Genomic DNA, 19,607 nt, shown 5'->3' on the forward strand with positions numbered 1-19,607 from the left:
GCTTGGGTGCTGTGGTCCTGCTCCTGATGACAGCCACGGATTTCATTTCACACTGTTCCTTCTAAACCTTCTGCAGACTGACATTAGCTGGACCCTGTACTTCTTGTGAAAATAACAAGAAAAGCTTTTAAATTGCTTTTACTCACAATATGAGAACCAAATCAACATTCATATGCTGGCAGCYAGAATCTGGACTTTAAAGTATTTGCTGACGTGCTCTCAACAAAACGGTAGAATTCCCCTCAGATATGTGATTGAATACTGAATAATAATTTTTTTTTAAAAGTTCTTTTTAGAGCCATAATATAATCATGTGGGCTAGTTTAAATAGCTAGAAATACCAAAAACTTCTTTTATTGTGGGTAACTGTTGGGTCTGGCTAGAGCAAGAATGGTGATAGGGATCTTGCCCTTGGAATAAAGGATGAATTAAGGGATTTGGATGTATAGCAGATGTGGCTGCAGTCAGGTGTGGTGCAAATAAGGCTGGGATATATGCAGCACGTGGCAATGCTGGGAAGTTCAGCGGGGAAGGGTGAATGGGGGTGGTGGAGACCACATGTAATGGGTGTCCTGTCAGCAGAGCAGGGTGGGTGGGAATGAAGGCTGGCGCTAAAGGGGAAAGTGATATGGGGGAGAAATGTGCATGAGAGAGGGGATGGAGGTGTGCGAGGGAGAGATGGCTGCCGTGGGGGTGTACTGATGCTGAGATAGCAAAGCGTTGCAGCAGCGTATGGTGAATGGTGGTGACAGTAGCGTGCTGCTGAACAGGGACAGTGGGAACTGCTGGTGTTGCAGGGAAGGCAGCTGGTCCTGGGGCAGGCAAAACTTTAAGGTGTTTTGCCAGAAGTTGTTTCTGCATATGCTGCTGAGCTTGCAGCTGGAGCAACCTGTATTTATCTATTTCCTCTGGTGAAAATGTTATAGGCTGCTGTGTTAAAGGTGGGGAGGTCGCTTTATTGTACACTTCTAGGTTGTTTATTGTTTCATTGTACTTCTGCATAGCATTGTCACAAAGAGAGTCTGAACTGCCGTCTGCCCGGTTCAAGTCCATGTTTACATCATGTAGTTCTTCTTTGGTCTCTGTTGAATTAGCAACAACAGAATATCTATTAGAGGGAAAAGCACCAGGGAAATCATTTGGTACTGGGTCACAGCTTTGTATAAAGGGTTGTACTTCACTGATTAAGAAATTGGATTGTTCCTTTATTGCTGTGTTCCTTTTCATGCTTGGGCTCTGATAGCCTGTTCCTATTTGAATGATGTCTTTAAAAAGACAATGATCATAATCAGTGCCTGTTGAAAGACCAACATTAGTTATTTCTGAAGCTTCAAAGCTGTTTTTATTCACACAGTTTTCCACTGAACTGATTTCATTATGCCCTATATCATTTTTACCTATGCTTAGGAGTTTCTCTGGCAAAGGCAACATTGCTATGTCATCTACTGATGATGAAAACTGAAGTGCAAAGTGACTTTGTGAGTGATCCTTTAATTCTATCCCACAACTGTTTGAAAATCTCTTTGAACTGTGCATTTGTTCCTGGGTTTTCTTGCACCGCACTCTTTCTAAAAGCAGCTTGGCTGACAGTGACTTTCTTTTTCCCTCTATGTCTTTTGCTAAGATTTCAGAAGAGCAGGTATCAAAGTTTTTTGACTGACAATTTACATTCAGAGAGTCATAATGTGTAGTTTCAGCTTTTTCTGGTTCAGTATTAGAATCTCCTTCTGCATCTTCCTTTTGTTTATTCTCACAGTTGTCTTTTGAGAAGGATCCTGAACTGCTACCTCTTGATATTCTGCAACTAGATGATCTTTCGCTGCTTCGTGAATCTCTGGTGGAAGAACTTTTGGAGATATGGTAGCTTCTACTTCTGCTATGCACTTTGCCAAAATGCCGGTGTCTACGTCTGCTGTGTTTAGATCTGTCTCTATGGTGTAAAACTTTATGTCTTGAACACCATTGATATTTAATTGTGCCCTTCTGTGAACAGTTTCCAGTTTTTTGACTTCTAGTGTGGGAAAGGTAATCCTCATCTGCATCATCAGAAGTGAAAATGCAGTTGTGCTTTCTGTGCTTACATTTGTGCCTTTCAGCTGTCTTGCTTTTTCTTTTGCAACAAAAAAACAAATGATTTCTACTGTGATTGCTTGATGTGGGACTAGAGGAACTGCTTATGTAGCTACCTGTATTACTAATCGAAGTGTCAGAATAGCTAGAATGTCTGTCAGAGGAGGACTTCTGAGGAGAGGAGAATCTCCAGCATCTCATATAACTTCCACATCCTTCATTTTCTGAGTATCTGCTGTTCAAACAGGATTTAAACCTGAGGAAACTTCCACCAGAATCTTTTCCACTGTCACTTATGTCACCACTGCAGCTGGCCAAGTCTTGAATGGATCTGCAGTCATTTTGGTTTTCATGTTTTTCTTCAGAATAAATCAAATGACATTTTGCAGTTTTAGACTTTTTAATCCTAGACATAAAAGCAGCAAAGGAAATGCTTTCATTTCTAATGCTGTGTTTGTTTCTTTCACAGCTATGAAAATGATGCTTTAAAGATCTTCTCAGTGTTGTTGTATGAAGACTTTTTTCTCTCATATAATCCTTTTTTGAGACATCAAGGTAAGCAGGCACTTTGGGTATATTTTCATTCAAATAATCTGAAACGTATTTTTGACCATTTTCATTCATTTCTTTCCCTACGTCTGACTCAGCTTTTTGCTTGGCCTTTCTTGGGTTTAGGGAATCTTTCATCTTCTTTGGTTTCAACAACTGATTATCTTGTTCATTTGACATTTGCTTGTGTTTTATTAAACCTGAGGCTTCATTTTCATCTGCAATCTTATTTATAGAGTACTCTTTACAGCTAGCTTTGTTTGTTTCATGCTGTTTACCATCTCTGTGGTTTAAAGAGAGTCTGAAGTCAAAATATAATGGATTACAGCCATATGAAATGCAGGGCTCAGTTTTTGTAAACAAAAGTAGTTCTGTGGGCCACTGCAGAGCAGTGCTGCCATCTTTGCTCACTACATGAAGAAAAGGCAATGCTTGGGGCTTAACCTCTTTAACCACAGTCTCCCTTGGAAGCGTTTCCATATTCCCATTCTGAACTCTGAAAAGATCTGAACTCTCCAAAGATTGCTCTCTTTTGACCTCCCCAGGACCATCATTAATGTCACTGACACCTCCCTGCTCAGGTGCTTGATGTGGTGGGAGCTCAGGTAACTGGTCAGGCAGGTGGGCATTGCTGTGCTTATAGGTGTTCTGCTGTGTAAAAAAATTGCTAGTGTGGCATGAAGGTGAAATGAGCGTTTCCAGCAATTGCTCAGACTCATTCAATTTACTGTCTTGCTCTGTTTCTCTAAGTGAACCAAAAAAATCCAAATTTGAAAGATGAGTTTTGACTTTGGAAAATGGAAGATGAGTACTGACTGTTTCTTCTAATTCTCTATCACTGCTTTTATCATTTTCCTTTAGCATTTTAGGTTTGGCAGCTACATAACTTGATGTGCTGTTATCCAAATCTATTTGGTCTTGTGGAATAGGTGGCCCTTTATCCAGGCTTGCTTTTACATCCTCCTCCAAAAGTGTGCCAGGATGACAGCCCTCAGGAGCTTGCTTTGTTTTATGGTTGGGGGATTCGCTACGATCATTTCCTTCTTCAAAGTTCTCACTGAAGACTGAGGCTGAGGACTCGAGTTTCAAAGGGACTTTTTTAGAGAATGAGAAAGACACTCCTGTCCTTTGAGAAGCACTGATGCTATCTGGGAATACTGGTGAGACTTGATTTCCAAGCACATGGAGTCTCTTAGTGGGTGACCGGTGCCTGCTAATGATAAGCTTTTGTTTCTCTRCTATGCTTCTGGGGAAACTTTGTCCTTCACCCTTGGCTGTGGTTTGAGAACCAGTCGTGAATTTCCCACCCTTGTATAGGAAAATTTCTTCTGGTGATTGCTGCTTTTCCACAACTAATCTGGGGGCTTTAAGCATTGGTCCACTTCCTGTGACGCTATAAGAAAATAAATAAAAACCTGCTGTATTAATTAAGTAACTGAGTAAAGAGAGGACTCAAGTTTGACAGTATCTGTCAGGTAAAGAAGAGTGTCAGTCTTCCTGCTACAAGGGAAACCTAAAGTTTCTAAAGGGTTTCTAAATGTGTGGTTTAGCCCTGCACTGGGGGCTTCTGTAAGGAAAAGATCGTTTTTATGTATAGCAAATGATGCAATTTCTAGTCAGCACAGGAGCACTTTTTTTTTCCAGTTATGCCCATGTACATGCCCAATAAACAATATTGTTTTTCCCTCCAAATTCATATCAGTGACAATCTAGTCTGTGATTATTCTGTTTTTTACGAGTTCAATGCTTTAACGGGAAATGGTGCCTTGTACAAAATAAGACTTCCATCTGGAGGATCTTCAGAATCAGACTCAATAAGAGAAAAGGCAAATGCACCATTCTGCTTACCTTTTTTATTTGGGGGGGGGGTGGCTATAATTTTTAAGGAGTATATTCTTGTTTTACTTTTGTATCCTTCTACAATAAAATGATTCTGTGAAAGATTCAAAGAGATATGCCAAGACTATCACCATATATTGGCAAGGGGAATGGACACAAGGTGAATTTCCCTCAGTGTTAATGGCAACTTCAGTACTCCCATTATCAACCACCATTTGACTTTCTTTGTCACATTTTCTCTCCCTGTATTTTACTTTCATTAATTACATTTTTCATCTTCCCCAAAACTCTCAGATTTTGAACTTGTGGTTTACTTTTGTAGTAATTTTTTGGAATTAAACCTATTCTAAGAAGGCCTTAACAAACAGATGGTAAATCATCTATTTCTTGCAATAGATGATTAATTGAGACTGGAATGACTACCATCATTTTCCATTAGAGATAAGACATATATAGCCACCATACAAATGTTATTCCAACTAATATTTTAAATATGCATTTCATGAGCCAAATTATCTATATTTGCTATTCATGCAGTGCATATTAGAAAAAAAATAGAAAATAGAAAATATTAGAAAATATTTTAATCAAGTATAAGTAAATTATAGCTGCCAGATCTGCATAGCAGCTATGTACAGATAGGCTAGCATGTTTTATAAATGCTATAAAAACGCGTTGATCTCCAGCAGTGGAAATGATATAAAGACTCCCTGGAGTAGGGTCAACTCAGAGTATGAGAATACGTCTGCATTTCTGAGAATATATTTGCATTTGCCACAAATTTAGCACCAGGAGATACAAATTCACCCCAATTTGTACATCAGGAAGGAATTATCTCTTGCAGAAAGTGGAATATGAAGAGATCCTTTTCAAAGTACCCTTGGAATAGCAAAATAAAGCTACTTTTTTCAGTTTTTGTGTGAATCAGATTAACAGTAATTTTGTTGTCAAAATGTATTAGCTTGTTTTAAGGAACTCTCTTGGAACCTGAGACACATTATGCAGGGATGAAAACAGTTGTGTGTAGACTTTTGCTTAGAAAAGCTGACTTCCTCTCTTGTCTGAATTATCAGGAATCCCTAAGCCAAGTGCAGGGATTTCAGCTGCCTCTGAACCCATCAATCATTACGAATAGGAATAGTAAGCGCTCTCTTTCCAGGCTCCCTGTAAAGGATTGCAGACTCCTAGCTCTTTCTGAAAGCAGACCCACTGACTCCCTTCCAGTCTGACTCTAGCCTTCCTGTTATCACTGACCTTATCAGTCTGTCTGAGACCACATCTTCAAGTACACGGGCACAAACACTGTGCTTCTCCTCACAGGCAGTAACATTTCTTTCAGTGGATTTGTATGAAAATGGAGTTTTAATCACAAAAGTGATACATTAGCACTAAGCTGTTATATTTCTGCAGATTACTCAAAAGCAATTACATAGGCCAAAATTAGTGTATAATAAACCCTGAATCTTATTATTTCCAGGGTACTGTAAGCTTGATATGAATTTAAAAGGATGCCTGTTTAGTTATCTCCTTAATCCATTAAGGTCATAGATTAACATAAACAATTGGTCTGGTGGCAATCTATTCTACTGAAGCATTCAGTGTCATTAAACAAAGGATATTTCTAAAGTGGAAAGCTTTATTAGTGCAAACCTTGTACTGTATCTTGATATTCATCAGTTGAGCTAACAGTATTGGGTAAACTTAACTGAGGTAATTACTTGTTTTTCATTCACATAATGATAGTTCCATTACTCTACAGAGAAACTGTGAGAATAATCTCAGTGTAGTAGAAGTAATGAGAGTGATTCACAAACTAAGTACAGAGGTGCTAAAAGGTGTTTTTCCTCTCCCTTTCACTCACTATAAAAATGATAAGACAGTTATACTAATTATTCAGGTCAGTTTTAATAAGAAAAAATGGTGATGTAAAATCATCTTCAAACCACTCCGTTCAGAACAGATTAGATTAACTGGCTACAGGAAAGAAAAACACAAACCTTCAAATGCCAAGTAATTAATTCAGGGACTTTCAATTTTATGGTTTGCAGAACAGGAACATTTGGATTTGGGGATAACTGAAAACAGGTTACAGTATACACAATCTCTGTACATTATAGAGTGTAGGAGTAAAAATTTGAAGGTTACTTCTGGGATTTAGGAAAAAGGTGCTAAACATAACATAAATTAAAAATACTTGCCATTCTGACTGCTTCCGTAGTTCTGCGAGCTGGTGGAGCCGCTTGAGTGCTTTTTCCTGTTTCTTCTCATCTTTCCATGACTTTGAAGCCACATTTCGAGCAAATTCCCTTTGTTTTAAATCTTTCAACCTCTGTGCAAAAAGAGCAAAAAGAGAGAGGATTAAATAAACACATAGCAGATGCATTCCTTCTTACTCAATTTATATGCTTTTGGTGAAGTTAGTATGTAAATGGAGAGTAAAAATATGCTTAAAATACTATCATCTTAAGAAGATATTGAAAATGCTATTTTTGCCTAAAAAAACAACATGATTGGGCCCTGTGCTACTGAGATATACCCACATACCTTAGCTGATATAAATCCACATAATTATGATAGCTTTTTAGATGCAGATTTTGATACTGAAATATATTTGCCCTTTCTATATACATGTGTCTTCTTTTGCCTACAAATGCATACATGAAACTAGACTCCATTTAATTCGTTGGGAAGTTTCTGATTGAACTCAGTCAGTTGGAATTTAATACATAGGAATATACTGGAATAAAACTGAGCTTGTGTATGTGTAATACATTTTATAAATCTCTATATTTGTGCATGTATACTTGGATGTATGCATGTCTCCGTGTTGGTTTTGCAGGTTTTTAAGACTGCAGTTATTATTCAAGGGAGAAAACTAGTGTCTGAAAGATTTCATCAGAAAATTCTTTTATGGTTATGTTCAAAAATTTTCTGGATCACCTCATATGCCGGTAGGTCAGATAATTCCTGCTGGAGAAAGCAAACTTCTTTGCAGTTATTACGTTCTTTATTATGTGGTTTTGCACTCCTGATAGTATAAAGGAAAGTATAAAGAAGAAGATGCAAAACAAAAAGTATCAAAAACTTCCTCTGAAAAGTCGTGGTGCTGTCTTGGCCTTGAGTTTGCTGTGTGCAGAGGGTCCTAAAATCAGACCTTATGACCCAGGAGCACTTTGCAGCTCCAAGTTCAGGTCCAAGTTTCCATGCTCCAGCCACCCCCACCTCCATGGCAGAAACGCCTTCCCCCCTCCTCACATCCCCAGTGCTCTGCTTCTCATAGGAAGGTAGGTTTATAAGCCAGCTATGGTGTGTTTAGCCAGTTCCCCAAACTGCACAGATTGGAAACCAGGACTGAGAGGTCCAGCACCTACTGGTCTCTCAGTCTTCAGGTGGCTTTAGGCACCTCCATGCACACTAGAATTGTAGTATCAATGCTTAGAAGTGCTAAATTTTCCATGGAGCCCAGACAGCTGCTTTTTGCAAGTTTTAGACTTGAAGAAAGGCACTTGTATCACAGTCTTTTTTAAACTGCTGCTCAGCTACAAGCAGCTATGTCTGCCTCCCTGCCCACAAGCACCTGAAGAACAACATCCCAAGCACTGCCATCATCTCACACTGCTGTTTCCCCCCAGCATGGCCCAAAGCACAACACACTTTGGTTGGATAAATTGCAGGCTGACCCAGCAATATAGCAGCAAAGTATTGCTTTGGGTTGCTTGGACCTCTTGTGCACCTTCGATGCTTCTGAAGACACTGCCAATGGGGCTCATATTTCCAGGGTAGACAAGACAAGCTACTCAGGTATGCGGAGCAGTCTATCTGTGTCTGCACAGACCTCTGCACAGGGCAACATAAATCTATGTTTGAGAAACAGGGCTGAAGGCAGAGAGTCCTCAGTTTATAGGTGTAAGAGAGAAACTGAATGCCTGAGAGAGGACTGCTTTCTGGAGAAAGATCTAGCTGATGGCAGTAGATGAAGACAAAGTGAACAGGGAGAAACTGCTGTTCAGCAGAGATAGTAGCTTCTATTTTCTCCAGCTAAAATTAGAGAAATATGAAGTTATCCAGCTACTGGTGATGCCATAACACCACAGAGCGGCATGGAAGAGGGCTGGGGGAAACAGACCACACAGGGTCCATGGCTATGCTCTTTGAAGAGCACTGGAAAACTGACAGTGGGTTTCTCCCATCATGGTCACTTCTGCTGTCCTTCATACATGTTTTATAAAAACCAGGATCTTAAAAAATCCACAAAACATTCATGAAAAAAAATAAATGCTGGGAGACTCAGAGTAGATGTTCTCAGCCTTATGAACCCCAAGACAGCTGCCCCTAGGCATGGATCTGGAGCTACTGAGAGCTGCCTTACCTGCTCAGGGAGATTGAGGTGATCATGATTGTCCTGACTTCTCAACATGGACAAACTCACTTGGATGGGGCTGCCTAAGGGACAGAGAAGACCAGAACCCTGCTGCCTGGGGCCTGTTGAGAGTTTAACTACATTCCTCAGGAATTTTTAAAGTCTGTCAAATCTGCATGTTTCTCTGGAACACTTCTATCAGCTCTGACATCCCATACTTCACTCAACTAGACCCTGAAATAGAATATCCTCAAAGTCCTCTTTAAAGCTCTTTGACTTTTAGTTCCTTGGAGAAGAACAACCGTTACACCAGCCTTGGCTTTCCCCTGTCCCCCTGCACCTCCTCCCCCACTGTCCACTTGCCAGGCTGTTACACAGTGATGTGACCTCCATTCCTTCCACCATTTCTCATTCCCTGCAATTTACAATAAAATGGGTGAAAATGTAAGACAACATTTCTGGGGGTCCAAGAAATAGAATTCTTTTTYAATAATGTAGCTGAAGCTGTAAAATGAATCAGAGAATCTCCCCAGAACAAACCTACATTTTCTGTCATCTAAGTAATATTTACAAGAGTGTAAAGATATTTAAACTGTAAAGATCCTATCCTCCTTGGAAAAACATAGGTAGTCTTATTAACGTGTTCCACTTGAAGAAAGGGCAAAGAAACACATCTGAGAAATGTCCTTTAGTGCCGCTTGCTATGTTTTAGCTGTCACCATGAACTGTTCAGTATCACACATAAAGCATTCATGAGGAAAAACAGAAACATTTTCTACCTGTCAAGGAAACAAAGAGCAATGTGAAAGCTGGTACTATGGAGTGCAGGTACTGTAAAGCAATGCCATTTCACTTCTTTGACAGTTAGGATGATAATCAACAAAGCAAATGGACCAACACTAAGAATAGAACTCCTAGCGGTATTTTTTGCTCTCTAATGGCATACAGCATGTGTCAAGGAAGTAGAGAAAAGAATACAAAAATAGAGAGAGACACAGCTGAGAACTCATCAACAGGAGATGAAATCCAAGAAACCAGAAGCATCTACTGTCTGAGCAGGGAAAGGGTCTCTCCCAGCACATCCCCTCATCAAAACAAAAAAACTGCGCTGCCAGAGCTCCAGTTATGACTCTTAAAGAAATTTGTCAGCTACGCTGGTTAGACAACAGGGCTGCACACTGAACCTGCAAACCTGCAGTTTTCCTCACCAGTAACCTCTGCCAGCCTCCTGACAGGCACACAAATATTTTCGACAGGTGGCGCACAACAGCATGAAACTGAGCAGGTACCTAAATGAGAAACCTAAACCCAGCAGGTGTGCTCGAAAATTAACATCGCTTTTACATGGGCAATTGCACTTTTCATGTAATTAGGTGCTTAACTGAGCATCCAAATATATGTGCATGTAATAAATTATGATTTATTTAATAGAAATCTTGTGTTTTGTCCTTCACCTGCTACAAATATCATTGCCATGGAATTATATTTCATTTTTAGAGTCATGTTCTATTCTTTGTCTGGCTTTTTTTGTGTATGTGTGTGTGCAGACTCTGCCATATCCAAAAGTAACCCATCCTTTTTTTATAAACACCCCCAGGGAATGTTAAAAGATGACAAAGTAATATTCACTATTATGGAAAGATAGACTTATATAACCAGATTTAAGTCATGTTGGCTCCTCTAGCTAAGACCCACTCAAAAACCACTGAATCTGTTCTTTTCCTCCTGAACTCTAGTATGAATCATCAGGAGATCCAAATGAGTCAATGGAATTGCAAAGGTGTAACTGAGAATAGAGTCTGATTTAGAGGAAGTAAAGTCCAAGTAAAAAGGCAAAAATTCTGCCAAACAGCAGTATCACTTTGAGCTAGAGCTTTGGATGGATCCCAAATTATAGCAATGAAACCGGGTCTTCTATCATAGTAAATCTTTTATATAGCAAATGATTCAAATGATTCTCAGCTCTGCGAAGACCTGAGAGTCTAATCAGGTGGTCTTTAGCTCACCCAAGTCTGCCTGCGGCCACTCTACACTGCTACCATGGCTGTTTAGCAAGCCTACCTTCACTAGATATGAAGCACCAATGGTCAGTTACCTGTCCTTTAATAATTTCTGCTCATTCTTAATGTTTGTGTGTGTGTGTGTGTGAGAGAGAGAAAGAGAGAGAGAGAGAGAGAGAGAGAGAGTGAGAGAGAGAGAGAGAGTGTGTATGATGCTTTGTTGTGGCCAGTACTTGCTTTTCACTAACCTATGGGCACCTTCAGAATACTTACTGGTAGCTGCATTTGCAGTACCAGAGTGACTTTTCAGAGTCTTTCTGGAGTTATGATCCTGATTTCTACTCTTCCCTATGCAGGTGATAATTTCTCTGGACTGATATTCATCTGACCAAATGTAGATATCTATATAGATAGATATCTAATATATATATATATATATATATATATTTAGATGCTAGATGTCTATCTATATATAGATATAGATATAGATATCTATAATAGTTGCTTAGACTTTCTTCACAACCATTGAAGAGAAATAAGCACTTTTAGGGACCTAATCACCTCTTCTTAAAGTAGATGTCGAAAACTGGTTCCATAAAGTTAAGACATAAGAGTACCTCATTTTTTCTATTGGGTATAGAAGATATTAAGAATGACTATCTAGATATAGACCACTTTTTGTACACATTTAAACTAGATTAGAGGAAATGGGTGCTATTGGTCCATCGTCCATCGTAAGTACTACAGAGAATATTCATGTCTATAGATTCCGTAAAAGAGCACATTGTATTAGTGTATTTTTGGCATATGTAATGAAGAAAGTGGAGGAAGACATCTGAGTATTTCCTAAACAACTGACAAGGATACAGAGATGAGTTTTCAGAATCTGCATTTCAGAATGATTCATTTGATAGGGGATATACCTAAAAAAGTAAGAGGGTGTGCTGAGAGTACTGAGTAAAATTTAAAGACACATGAGCAGAGTCCTGAATCAATGAGCACAGAGATATGTGTTCCTCCCACACTTCTAATTTCTTGCCGTGGCCAATTCCCTGCCTGAATTCCCATCCATCATTCTCCAACGGGTCTCTGGCTTCAGGAAACATTTTTCTACATTGCTTTCTCACTCACTCTCAATTTGAGGGCCGGTGGCAATGCAGATTGGAGGGAGAGGGCTACTTCTCTTATTGAGCATTCTGCCAGGGGACGTGTCTGGCTCCTTAAACAGATCTACCTCAGGTTCTGCATATAGCTGTACTTCAGATGCTGGTGCAAATAAATGTTGCTGTAAATGATATACTGAGAAGCAAATCCTGTTCTTATTCACAGTGGTGTGACTACATTGATGTAAATAGAAGGCAGCTTTGAAAGGAATTTGTTAAAATTCCACCCAACAAGTCAGAAAAGAGCAGGTCAGTATCAGTTAAGTGACTTTTTCCACTAACATTCAGACTTTTTTTCAGAATCTCATTCACACTCAGTGTATCCTCAGAAATATTCAGCACTTATAATGCACTGCAGCCCCAGATAAAAATGTGATAAATGCCTATGCTTACTTCAGTCAGCATTAGGTATATGTGGCTTGCCATATGCAGAGAACCTTGTCTGAATTTAAATGCATAAACCCTTGTGAGTGTTTGAGTGTCTGATTGGCTTTAATGACTGATTTTTCCTCTTCTGGAAAGCTTCTTAATTCAGTTCTAAACAAATTCCCGATAGAAGGGTTAAATACTGAAAAAAAAGGGAACATGATTTTCAATAATTATTCACCTTCCTCTAACCCTAACTCTAAGAAGACATTGGAACCAATTACATTATTTGTAATATGACTTCACACTGCAAACAATCAAATGAGGATAATAAAGTTATTAGAGAACATAATTAGGCTTCAGTCTGAAGATTACAGTATTAGCTGTCTAGGTGGAAGCAGAGAAACAGCAATGAAGGAATCTGCTTTTACCTTGGCAACTGAAATTCTAAAAATAAATTGGAAAGGCTATTATATACAGGAATTAAGCATGAGAAATGAAACTTAAAAATTAGCTGATAAGTTTTCATTTGTTTTACTCATAAATAGCTACAGATCACTTTGAAGTATATGGCAGTGATCATTTTTTGGAGTAGATTGTATTATAGTCAACTTATTAGATTGGATATTGCTAGCAGGAGTGAATGGGAAGATAGAGAGAAAATATGTTTGCGTGACTGGATTAGGGAGCTGGATGACATCAGGAGGGGGAAAAAAGACAATCCTCAGACATGGCCTAGAGAATCCTTGTTAGTGGATGAGATGTTGATGACTGAACCAACTGGAAGGATAAGTTACAGATGGCTGTTTGAAGGGCTTGTTTGCCTGTGTCTTCATAGAAATTCCTGCTTCGTCTTTATAGAAAGATGGTCTAGTCTAGTGCAATAGGTCTTGAGGCCAGAAGGCAGCAAGATTTACTACTGCTTGCATGTGTCTTTTCTGTGTAAGTTTATCTATCTCTCTGTGGTGGCCTTCAAAAATCTCCTATCACCTTAAAGAGGTGAATGAGAATGACCTTGTGAACAAGAAAAAAGATAAAACTGTGTCCTGAGGTTGATGGAAATCTCTATTCAACATGGATATATATCTCAAAGATACCTGAAGAACTACTTTATCAAACAGAAGGGTGCAGATGTCTCAAAAGAGCAACATTTCTGGTGCGTTTGTTGATATTGCAGTAGTGACTGCCACTACAGACATGAAAGTACCCAGTAGAGAAATTTGAGAAGGGACAGTGGATGGGAATCATGCAGCTTTTTTAGTGAATTTTAAAAAATGCCTTGAATACATATCTGTGAAATCTGATTAAAATAAAAACTCCATGCTTCTTTCAGAGACAAAGATCCATATGCTTACAGTCAACCAAGAAGTTACTATACTCCTCATGGGAGTCAAGCCATAAAACTCTGAATCATAGCTACTGAATTGGTTTGTTTTGCTTTTTTACTCACAAAGCCTACTAATTAGAAGAAATTTCAGGCATTAAAGGATTGAAGAACTTAATATGAAATCAATTTCTTTATTGCAAAGAAATTTGTAATTGTGTTTTTAATCAAGCTTGACTATTTGATGAATAAACTAATACATATGTGGGCTAGGTCAAGACTTAGACCAGGTCTAAGTCTCCCTAGTGTGCTGTATTTGTGCTCCTAGTCCTGAGGTGTAGAGATATGACTAGGACTGATACTATTAAAGTAGTTTATCTGAATTTTTCCCAACAGGTGTCTGCTTAACTTGTTCTCAAAAACGTGCAGTCAGGAGGCACTGCACTCTCTCCAGCTGGCCATCTCCAGTGTTTCACTACCTTTGTAGTTAGGAAGATATTCTTACTGTTCAAACAGATCTGCAAATGTTCTTGCTAATTAAACTGATTTCATCCACTCCCCAAGGTATGAGTTTGGACTAATGACTTTCAGGGTATGTTTGTACAGCTCATGAAGGCTGAAGCCCCCAAGTAAAGTTAAAGCAGATGGATTTCATGGGGACCATTTCTATAGGGAGAGAGGATAGAACAAACATTTTGTGGCAACAAATCACCCATTTTGTGGCCTGAGCTGTCTGTGGATTCAACATATGCTTCACTTGACCACCCACATTTGTATCGGTTCCAACAAATTTATGGTCATCTGCTCCAACAAGCAGGCTGGTATACTGTACAATTTGATTCAATATATTTAGTGCCATTTTGGAACACAGTAATTTACTTAGTAAAAGCAATGTATCTGAATGATGAGAAGCTTGGGGCAGGGACTATCTCTTCACTTCATGATTATATATTACCTGACTCATTGGGGTCACTGGCTCTGACTCTTAGCTGTACTGCATGCAATATGCATATTATGAAAACCAACATCTTATACATTATATTTCTTTTTCCTTCTCGTGTAAGCAGATTGAGGAGAAGAAAGTAACATTACAGATCCACTGCAGGACTTTCTCCTTGCAAAACTTTCAGTACTTCTTTCAATCTAATTTAAAATATGCTTAAGACCTTCTCCACATCTTTTGAAGCCTGTCTCACCATCAATATTCAGACTTTGTTTTTCTTTGCTCTAATTGTAGCAGGTGAAATACAAAATGAGCTACATTTTAAGGAAAAAAGTAAGAGTCAGCATTATTCAAGAATCCTAAGGGTGAATCTAAAGCATCACCTTAAACCTCCTTCTACATGGTCATCAGACTTTCAGAATAACAAAAAATGATAATAGAAATGATAGTACATATATCTTACGCTACCACTTTCTACAGATAGGTCTCATGCTTCTGATTAAACAAGTGTCTTTGCCATGACGTCATTTTACAGATAAACGAAGGCAAAGAGCGATGGAATGACTTGCTGAGAAGAGCAGGGAGGAACCTGAATCAGCACATACAGATATACATTTATTTAGCACATCTCACTCTTTATAAACCCATTCAAACAAGAGGAAAGATACCACACGTCTGAGTTAAGCCTAAATTCAGTTTACCTTTATAGTCAGTCCATTCTTGACAACTGTGGTAATGATGTGGTAACTATGATAAAGCATGAAAGAATAACCTATTATAAAGCATTGTGCTACATCCATAGGTCTACATAAAAAGAAGTTGAATCAGCAGGTCACTACACAGTGACTTTGAAGTGCTGTACTGAAAAATAAACATATCAATAAAAAGAGTAATTTTAATGTGTACTTGAGATAAATATAATCTTGGTGACAGGTGCCTTTCACTGCACTTCACATGTAAAAGAATTGGTCAGGAAAAATACTGAAAAATAGTACATACACAAAGGATATTCAAAACAACTATAAGCAGAAGTCTCAACAAATGTCTCAAGGAACTAAAATACTGCTTTTTCTAATAGGATGTGGTAGCTACCAGTAAAAAGTCTGTTAAAAATTTTTTTTTTCAGTCAAGAGCAAAATATTGTTTCTCTTTTATTAGCTTGAAATAGACAGGTTTCTGATGGAGTAGGGGAGTTAAAGGTAACCAGGAATTTGGCTACAAAATGGCTGCTCTAGGGAATGATTAATGGTTAATAAATGACATCTCCCTGAAGTTCTTGCCAATAAAAAAGGCCACAAGAGACTATCGCAATCACCTGATCCAAACTTCTCAATAACACAAGGCAGATGTCCTGATTTGCTCTCTCAGAACAGAGGAACTGATATGATCAAGTTACTTTTGACAAGATCTGTTTTACGTAAACTACATTAACTGTATTAACATACTTTAATACTTTATGGAGTCCTGTACCAGTCATTCCAGTGTTTTTCTGGCATTGATGTCAGGATGACAGATTTTCTTGTTTATTGTCTTTAAATACTAGCACAACATTATCTAGCGTCTAGCTCCATGCAATCTCTAGTGCTCTGAGGCTTATTAAAAATCAACCTTAATGATTAGGAGAGTTTATGGACATCACTTTCCTAATAGATGTTGGTTATCTGGACCTGCTGATTAAAAGTATTTAGCTTTAGATTATGCAGTTTAACATTCTTCTTAGTTATGGGTAGGGTGGTACTTCGCAATCACCATCAACATCATAAATGTGACTACATCATCCAGCTTTGCCCCAAATATAGAACAGAAATAGGCAGTGAAAAATCTTTTTTACATCACTCCTGACAAGAAATTCATTTCTATTTGAATCAGAAGATTCTTTATGTCCTCAATATACTTTCAGAAACCTTCTTCTTGCCCTTACCTCTGATGACTACAAATTTTCCTTTTGCCCTTTTTACTTCCTCCACCATTTTTTTCCAATTTTTTAGCTTCTGATTTATGATCATTACCATCCATTTTTCCTTTCTTTCCTTTATTATAAATTTAAACTCCAAAGAACAGACTTTCCTTTTAAATGAGATTAGCTGTTTATAACCCATTTGGTCTTTCTCAGATATGGAATTTTGGTTCTAAAACCATCTACCAAAGGCTCTTTAAAATTTCCTAAGTATCTCTCACATTTTTCCATTTGAATTCTTCTTCCCAGTCCATTTGGCTCATTCACATTTATGAATCTGGCATCTTTAAAGAAGTGTAGGTTGCAGGGGTTTTTTTTAGTGCCATTTGCATTTATTAAATGCAATCAGATCACAATCACTTTTTTCCTCTAAATTCCCTATATGCCTGTGTTGATCACCACCATGCTAATAAAGTATAAGTTAAAAATCAGCTTTTTAGAGCTCCATAATGTGGATGAGCCCAGACACACTAGTCTGAAGTATTTTTATGCTATGCTAGACAGAAGGGAGGCCCACAGAGTTAATTTTAATCTCCACATGCATGGGATTGGGGTAGCAGTTTATGTTCCAGTCCTTGCTTCATTTACAGCAGAAGATGAACAGATGTCCCATTTTTCCCAGGGTAATTCACTCCTGCAATATCCTCGTTTAGCCTGTTGATCATCTGAGACAATCTTCTGAGAACACATCTCAGTAAATTATAATGATTAAAAAATTGTTATTTTGATTTATGTTATTTATTCTTTTATTTAATACTTTTCCAAATTTCTCTCGCATAATTATTATGTCCTGTCTCCTTTGATTTTAGTGTTCTTTCTTCCAGCCACTTGATGTATCCATCTCACTTCCCAGTTCAGCGGCATTTCCCTCTGAAATAACAAAACCAATAAGGTGCTTTCTACACAAATTCAGTGTGTCATGGAAAAAGATGACCAAACTCTGCAGAGTGAATGATGCCTTAATTTTCCAGTTTATAAGGCAACAATATTAGGTAGCACCCTTTTTATTGCCACTTGCTTAAAATATCATTTATTTGCAATTTGTTATTTGTATTTGGTCTCCTTGAACATGTTACTGGTTTTCTTGCATCCCTGAGTGTCTGAGGCTTTACTAAGAGAGGGGGCTAAAAGCATGCCCACAGTGAAGATAAGTGTTCAGCTCACTGGTGGGTAACTTATCACTGAGCTGTAGCTTGACACCCTTCAAGTGTGATTCCATAATTTAAAGTTAATTTCTTACTGTCCTAGGAAYAGCTCCCTGGAAAGAGGCTGGAAATGAGCTTGATATACTTTTATGAGAACAATTCCAAAACGCTTCTCTCATCCCCTGGTTTGCTGTGGAGCTATGGAAAGTAATATATTTAATGTCCCCCCCCACCATGTCTCCTCTCACCCATCCTCCAGGCTTTCTGTCTTTGTATTCACTCTTACATCAAATAATACTGTAAACACACATCTAGTTTTTCATGTAGACATGAAAACTTTTTAATATTATAAAGCTGATTTGTCACTCACTGCTTCTAAAATATTTTGTGTCACTACTCAAATTCTTTGCCTGTCACTTGATATAAACACCCTTTTAAGCATTATTCAATTATTGGCTCCCAGAAAATTTTTATTTCTGTAAAATTTGAAGTTGATCTTTTATTTACACGGTGACTTCCTATTCTTGTAATTTATGCTTTTCTACAGCCCTGAATTTGAATTATTTCCTGTAAAAAAGATTGTGAGTTTATGTACTCAACTAGAACAACAATCCTTTTAAAATAGGCACCATCACAGTTACAACATGGTGCTAGTGACTTTATATTCTTCAGACTAGATGAGACAAAATGATACCGTAAGTTTTTCTGGAGACAAGGAGGAGTAGGGCAACTGAATCATATCTCACCATTTATTTTGTGAAAAAATATGCCATTGTTTTTGCAGATATTATTAGTTCAGCTTTTTAAAAAGACTTTGTACAGTTTAATGAACTCTCTTTAGAAATAACAGAAATTTTTTTAGCAATTATTGTATACTTCTCTTGTATGCCCCACCATTAGATTTATTTGGCTTTAACTTGCTGTATTGCATGTATGCGGGTCCAATTTATGATTATTTTCAAATTCCAGGCCAGAATCTTCATTTTGTTTATTAACCAAGCATAGGGATATTGTGTTGCACATCAGGGATTATGCTATGCTAAATTTCAAAATGCTAAAGGGAATCAGAATCTGTCCTGGGCTATTGAGAGCCGTAATTACCTGGATGAATTGAATTCCTGGTGCAACCCAGGCTCAAATGATATGAAAGTAACTGCAGAGCTCAGAAAAGATGGTCATTAGGAGCTCTTGAGAACACTGAATTTTTCTTTAAAGTAAAGAACAAGAGGAGATTAATTTGAATAGTCTGGCTCCCCTGTAAAGTGTAAAAATTATGGTATACCTTTTAGTCAGTAGTTTTTACAGACAAATATTGTTAACTGTGTAATTTAATAAATTATATTATTTTACCCCTAAACATGTTATTACTTTATCCAATAATTTTTCTATAATCATGAGTTGATATTCTTATAGTACCTAACACAATCAGATCCTTATCTAAGACTGGAGATTCGAGGCAGGTTCACAGTACAAGCAATACGTTATACTGTTTTTGCTGGTTAAGATTTATTATCTTGCAGAATGCCACAGATCCTTAATGGAGAGCATGAATACAGAGCATTTTTAAACATCGCTATTTGAAAGTGTCTGTTTAAATGGAAGCAGAGCGAAGACTCCTCCAACACGCTAACATATGAAAATAAGTAGACAAACTGTAATTACAAGCAGAAAGTCTCCGATGGAGTTCCAGGGTTTTTCATCAGTTGCTCTATACGTTACACTCCTGTTCAAGAAACCAGATTTTTTACTCTGTAGGAAATCTTGACATTTGGGATTTATTTATTTTTTATTATTCCTGGGAAAAATAAATATTTGAAACTTACCATGAAATGAAAATTTCAAGTGTTTCCACTTGGTGTCAATTCATCTAAATAGCGAAGAGTCATAATGC

At 37.9% G+C, this 19,607-nt stretch overlaps 1 protein-coding gene across 1 annotated transcript in view; it reads right to left on the reverse strand.

Annotated features, from left to right (window-relative positions):
• Nucleotides 1–318: 318 nt before the first annotated feature.
• ZNF804B (zinc finger protein 804B) overlaps nt 319–19,607 on the reverse strand; it is a 36,425-nt gene continuing 17,136 nt past the window's right edge. The window contains exons 3-4 of the mRNA XM_026074402.1: nt 6,657–6,787; nt 319–4,012 (exon numbers count right to left, since the gene is read on the reverse strand). Coding sequence (XP_025930187.1) covers nt 319–4,012; nt 6,657–6,787 — 3,825 coding nt within the window. The remainder of the gene's footprint in view (nt 4,013–6,656; nt 6,788–19,607) is intronic.

The sequence above is a fragment of the Apteryx rowi genome, unplaced genomic scaffold, assembly GCF_003343035.1.
Source record: "Apteryx rowi isolate R43461 unplaced genomic scaffold, aptRow1 scaffold_388, whole genome shotgun sequence".
Classification (NCBI taxonomy): domain Eukaryota; kingdom Metazoa; phylum Chordata; class Aves; order Apterygiformes; family Apterygidae; genus Apteryx; species Apteryx rowi.